At 67.0% G+C, this 6,000-nt stretch overlaps 1 protein-coding gene across 1 annotated transcript in view; it reads left to right on the top strand.

The window, feature by feature from the left end:
- The first annotated feature begins 1,568 nt into the window (after positions 1-1,568).
- Positions 1,569-6,000, top strand: part of msh4 (mutS homolog 4) — a 230,093-nt gene continuing 225,661 nt past the window's right edge. The window contains exons 1-2 of the mRNA XM_069942394.1: positions 1,569-1,601; positions 1,856-2,162. Of these exons, the coding sequence (XP_069798495.1) occupies positions 1,569-1,601; positions 1,856-2,162 (340 nt within the window). The remainder of the gene's footprint in view (positions 1,602-1,855; positions 2,163-6,000) is intronic.

Below are 6,000 nucleotides of genomic sequence, written 5' to 3'. Positions count from 1 at the left end.
GAGATTAACACCATGACGGAGCAAGTCTTTGTACCGGGGTGGAGATTAACACCATGATGGTGCCAGCCCTTGTACCGGGGTGGAAGGTAACACCATGACGGTGCCAGCCCTTGTACCAAGGTTGAGGTTAACTCCATGACGGTGCCAGCCCTTGTACCGGGGTGGAAGGTAACACCATGACGGTGCCAGCCCTTGTACCAAGGTGGAGGGTAGCACCATGATGGTGCCAGCCCTTGTACCGGGGTGGAAGGTAACACCATGATGGTGCCAGCCCTTGTACCAAGGTGGAGGGTAACACCATGATGGTGCCAACCCTTGTACCGGGGTGGAAAGTAACACCATGACGGTGCCAACCCTTGTACCAAGGTGGAGGTTAACACCATGACGGTGCCAGCCATTGTACCGGGGTGGAAGGTAACACCATGACGGTGCCAACCCTTGTACCGGGGTGGAGATTAACACCATGACGGTGCCAGCCCTTGTACCAGAGTGGAGGGTAACACCATGACGGTGCCTGCCCTTGTACCGGGGTGGAAGGTAACACCATGATGGTGCCAGCCCTTGTACCAATGTGGAGGGTAACAACATGATGGTGCCAACCCTTGTACCGGGGTGGAGATTAACACCATGACGGTGCCAGCCCTTGTACCGGGGTGGAGATTAACACCATGACGGTGCCAGCCCTTGTACCAGTGTGGAAGGTAACACCATGACGGTGCCAGCCCTTGTACCAAGGTGGAGGTTAACTCCATGATGGTGCCAGCCCTTGTACCGGGGTGGAAGGTAACACCATGATGGTGCCAACCCTTGTACCGGGGTGGAAGGTAACACCATGACGGCGCCAACCCTTGTATCAAGGTGGAGGTTAACACCATGACGGTGCCAGCCTTGTACCGGGGTGGAAGGTAACTCCATGACGGTGCCAACCCTTGTACCGGGGTGGAGATTAACACCATGACTGTGCCAGCCCTTGTACCAAAGTGGAGGGTAACACCATGACGGTGCCTGCCCTTGTACCGGGTGGAAGGTAACACCATGATGGTGCCAGCCCTTGTACCAATGTGGAGGGTAACACCATGATGGTGCCAACCCTTGTACCAGTGTGGAAGGTAACACCATGACGGTGCCAGCCCTTGTACCAAGGTGGAGGTTAACTCCATGACGGTGCCAGCCCTTGTACCGGGGTGGAAGGTAACACCATGACGGTGCCAGCCCTTGTACCGGGGTGGAAGGTAACACCATGATGGTGCCAGCCCTTGTACCGGGGTGGAAGGTAACACCATGACGGTGCCAGCCCTTGTACCAAGGTGGAGGGTAATACCATGACGGTGCCAGCCCTTGTACCAAGGTGGAGGGTAGCACCATGATGGTGCCAGCCCTTGTACCAATGTGGAGGGTAACACCATGATGGTGCCAACCCTTGTACCGGGGTGGAGATTAACACCATGACGGTGCCAGCCATTGTACCGGGGTGGAGATTAACACCATGACGGTGCCAGCCCTTGTACCAAGGTGGAGGGTAATATCATGACGGTGCCAGCCCTTGTACCAAGGTGGAGGGTAGCACCATGACGGTGCCAGCCCTTGTACCGGGGTGGAGGGTAACACCATAATGCTGCCAGATGTTCTATCGAGGTGGAGGGTAATTGGTGTAACTTGGCTTTGTGGGCCAAAAGTTCCTGTTACCATTCAATGGAGTGTAAAATTAAACATTTAAAAGCTTTGCAGGGTTAGCACGACATTGTGGGCCGAAGTGTCTGGCCACCCTGTGAATATCAGGCATTGGTGAACATAAACACACGAGAGGAGGCCACTCGGCCCCTCTCAACGGCCAGATCTCCTCTCCCTTCTCGAGCCGGTGGAAGGGCGCACGCGCACTGCGTGGCTTCGCCCTGGCGGCCGTTCTGCGCATGCGGCCAACGGCCAAGTCGCCAATTTTGCGGCGTTTCCCGCCTTCGGACGACGACGACGGCAGGATCGAGGGAGGGGGATGGAGGCCGCCGACCCCCCGCCGCCCCGCTCTACCCTCGGGCTGCTGGAGAGGCCGCGGGGCGCGGCGGGAGGGAGCTCGTCGAGCGGGAGGCCTGACTCGGCATCGGGCTCCGGGGGGGGCGGGGGCTTCACCCCGAGCGGCGGCGGGAACGGGCCCGACACGGCCACTGGTAGGGGTCCGGGGGTCCGGGGTGGGGGTGGGCGGGGGGTCCGGGGTGGGGGTGGGCGGGGGGTCCGGGGTGGGGGTGGGCGGGGGGTCCGGGGTGGGGGTGGGCGGGGGGTCCGGGGTGGGGCTGGGCGGGGGGTCCGGGGTGGGGGTGGGTCCGGGGTGGGGGTGGGTCCGGGGTGGGGGTGGGTCCGGTGGTCCGGGGTGGGGGTGGGCGGGGGGGTCCGGGGTGGGGGTGGGTCCGGGGGTCCAGGGTGGGGGTGGGCGGGGGGTCCGGGGTGGGGGTGGGCGGGGGGTCCGGGGTGGGGCTGGGCGGGGGGTCCGGGGTGGGGGTGGGTCCGGGGTGGGGGTGGGTCCGGTGGTCCGGGGTGGGGGTGGGCGGGGGGGTCCGGGGTGGGGGTGGGTCCGGGGGTCCAGGGTGGGGGTGGGCGGGGGGGTTCGGGGTGGGGGTGGGCGGGGGGTCCGGGGTGGGGGTGGGCGGGGGGTCCGGGGTGGGGGTGGGTCCGGGGTGGGGGTGGGCGGGGGGTCCGGGGTGGGGCTGGGCGGGGGGTCCGGGGTGGGGGTGGGTCCGGGGTGGGGGTGGGTCCGGTGGTCCGGGGTGGGGGTGGGCGGGGGGGTCCGGGGTGGGGGTGGGTCCGGGGGTCCAGGGTGGGGGTGGGCGGGGGGGTCCGGGGTGGGGGTGGGTCCGGGGGTCCGGGGTGGGGGTGGGCGGGGGGGTCCGGGGTGGGGGTGGGTCCGGGGGTCCGGGGTAGGGGTGGGCGGGGGGTCAGGGGTGGGGGTGGGCGGGGGCTCCGGGGTGGGGGTGGGCGGGGGGGTCCGGGGTGGGGGTGGGCGGGGGGTCCGGGGTGGGGGTGGGTGGGGGTGGGCGGGTGCTCCGCGGTGGGGGATGGGCGGGGGGGTCTGGGGTGGGGGTGGGCGGGGGGTCCGGGGTGGGGGTGGGCGGGGGGTCCGGGGTCGGGGTGGGCGGGGGTCCGGGGTGGGGGTGGGCGGGGGGGGTCCGGGGTGGGCGGGGTGGGGCCGGGGGTCCGGCGTGGGGGTGGGCGGGGGGTCCGGGGTGGGGATGGGTCCGGGGGTCCGCGGTGGGGGTGGGCGGGGGTTCCGGGGTGGGGGTGGGTCCGGGGGTCCGGGGTGGGGGTGGGCGGGGGGTCCGGGGTGGGGGTGGGCGGGGGGTCCGGGGTGGGGGTGGGTGGGGGCTCTGGGGTGGGGGTGGGCAGGGGGGTCCGAGGTGGGGGTGGGTCCGGGGGTCCGGGGTGGGGGTTGGCGGGGGGTCCGGGGTGGTGGTGGGCGGGGGCTCCGGGGTGGGGGATGGGCGGGGGGTCCGGGGTGGGGGTGGGCGGGGGGTCCGGGGTGGGGGTGGGCGGGGGGGTTCCGGGGTCGGGGTGGGCGGGGGGGTCCGGGGTCGGGGTGGTCGTGGTCGGGGGGGTCCGGGGTGGGGGTGGGCGGAGGGGTCCGGGGTGGGGGTGGGTCCGGGGGTCCGGGGTGGGGGTGGGGCGGGGGATCCGGGGTGGGCGGGGTGGTCCGGGGTGGGGGTGGGCGGGGGGTCCGGGGTGGGGGTGGGGCGGGGGGGTCCGGGGTGGGGGTGGGGCGGGGGGTCCGGGGTGGGGGTGGGGTGGGGTGTCCGGGGTGGGGGTGGGCGGGGGGGGTCTGGGGTGGGCGGGGGGGTCCGGGGTGGGCGGGGGGGGCCTGGGGTTCGGCGTGGGGGTGGGCGGGGGGTCCGTGGTGGGCGGGGGGTCCGGGGTGGGGGTGGGCGGGGGGGGTCCGGGGTGGGCGGGGTGGGGCCGGGGGTCCGGCGTGGGGGTGGGCGGGGGGTCCGGGGTGGGGGTGGGCGGGGGGGTCCGGGGTGGGCGGGGTGGGGCCGGGGGTCCGGCGTGGGGGTGGGTGGGGGGTCCGGCGGTCCGGGGTGGGGGTGGGCGGGGGTTCCGGGGGTCCGGGGTGGGGGTGGGCGGGGGGTCTGGGGGTCCGGGGTGGGGGTGGGCGGGGGGGTCCGGGGTGGGGGTGGGCGGGGGGTCCGGGGTGGGGGTGGGTCCGGGGGTCTGGGGTGGGGGTGGGCGGGGGGTCCGGGGTGGGGGTGGGTCCGGGAGTCCGGGGTGGGGGTGGTCCGGGGTGGGGCTGGGCGGGGGTCCAGGGTGGGGGTGGGGTGGGGGGGTCCGGGGTGGGGGTGGGCGGGGGGTCTGGGGTGGGGGTGGGCGGGGGGTCCGGGGTGGGGGTGGGCGGGGGGTCCGGGTTGGGGGTGGGGTGGGGGGTCCGGGGTGGGGGTGGGGCGGGGGGTCCGGGGTGGGGGTGAGCGGGGGGGTCCGGGGGGGGTGGGGCGGGGGGGTCCGGGGTGGGGGTGGGGCGGGGGGGTCCGGGGGGGGGTGGGGCGGGGGGTTCCGGGGTGGGGGTTGGCGGGGGGGGTCCGGGGTGGGGGTGGGCTGGGATTATTTGGGGTGTGTGTGTGTTTTCGGGATTGGATTGAGGTGGGGGGGGGGCAGGAATGGGAGAGTGGGGGAGGTGCAGGGTCAGAGGGGTCGGATGGCGGGGCGGGGATGGTGCTGTGGGGGTGGGTCTGGGTTTGTGCTGGTGTGGGGGTGGGATGGGTGTGGGGTCTGGTTGGGTGGGGGTTTGTGTTTGTTGTGGGGTGTGGGTTGGGAAATGGGGTCCACGGTGAGAGTGGGGGTCAGGGTGGGACGGGGGTGGCAGTGGGTCCACAGAGTGGGGGGGGTGTCAGGGTGTGCGTAGGTCCATGGTGGGTGTGGGGCGAGTGGGTGGGGTGGGTTTCTGTCAGTAGGGTGGGGGTAGGTCCGAAGGTGATGGTTCTGGTGGATCTGGGGTGGAGATGAGTTGGGGGGTGGAGTGGAGTGGATTTGTGTTCGGTGGCAGCGTAAGATCAATTTAAATTTAGACATCCAGCCCAGTAACAGTAATTACAACGAATTAACCTACAAACCCCAGTATGTTTGAAGGGTGGGGAAAACACATTCTGACACGTGGAGAATGTACAAATCAAGAACACAGGATTCCAACCCCAGTCCCAAAACTCCCTGATGGGGTTGGGTTGTGGTGGGGTGAAGGTGAATTTGTATTGGTGGGGTGGGGGTCTACACTGACCATTTTTGTCTCCGCATTCCCTTCAATTTCACTGTGCACCCATGCATCAGTGGCAAAGTTCAATGGGGAATTAATGTAATCCTTTTTTAAGAGGAAAACAGACATAGGGAGAATATGCAAACTCCGCGCGGACAGTATCACAGGTTCATATTGAACCCAGGCCGCAGAAGCTGAAAGGCAGCAGGTCCACGAGCGTTGCACTGTATCTCCCTTACAAGATTGTGACTGATCCAATCTTGGCCTCAACATCATTTCTCTATTCTCTTCACTTGTTGTTTCAATTTTGGTATATACTTTGAATATGCCCAAAGACTAGTTCTTCAGTTCTTTGTAGTGGAGAATTTCATTGTTAGATCTCTTTGATAGACTAAATCCCTCCACATTGGTGTTTTACTCTGAAGCTGCAATCCCTAATTCTTCATACTTCTATGGATAAAGATCCAGGGGTTTGGGGGGGTTGGGTAGATAGGGATATGTGAACCAGGGAGTTAAAGAGGAAATAGTCCCTGTGAAGATCAGAAAGAAATGGAGAGACGAAGGTGTGACAGTTAAAACCCTGTTTCAGCTGGCAGCAATGACAAAGAATGAATGATGTGTTGGATGAGGAGTTTAATGATATGAAAAGAGAGGTGGGGTCTCTATTTCTGTACTGTATGGGATGAGACATCAGTCCATTTTGGAAGTACAAACCAGAAGGCTGAGTACACATTTAATGGTCGGTAACTTATGAGTGTGGATGAACAGAGGGTCCTTGG

The sequence above is a fragment of the Narcine bancroftii genome, chromosome 5, assembly GCF_036971445.1.
Source record: "Narcine bancroftii isolate sNarBan1 chromosome 5, sNarBan1.hap1, whole genome shotgun sequence".
Classification (NCBI taxonomy): Eukaryota; Metazoa; Chordata; class Chondrichthyes; order Torpediniformes; family Narcinidae; genus Narcine; species Narcine bancroftii.
Note: the sequence above shows the minus strand (reverse complement) of the source record. Positions and strands in the feature narration are given on the sequence as shown.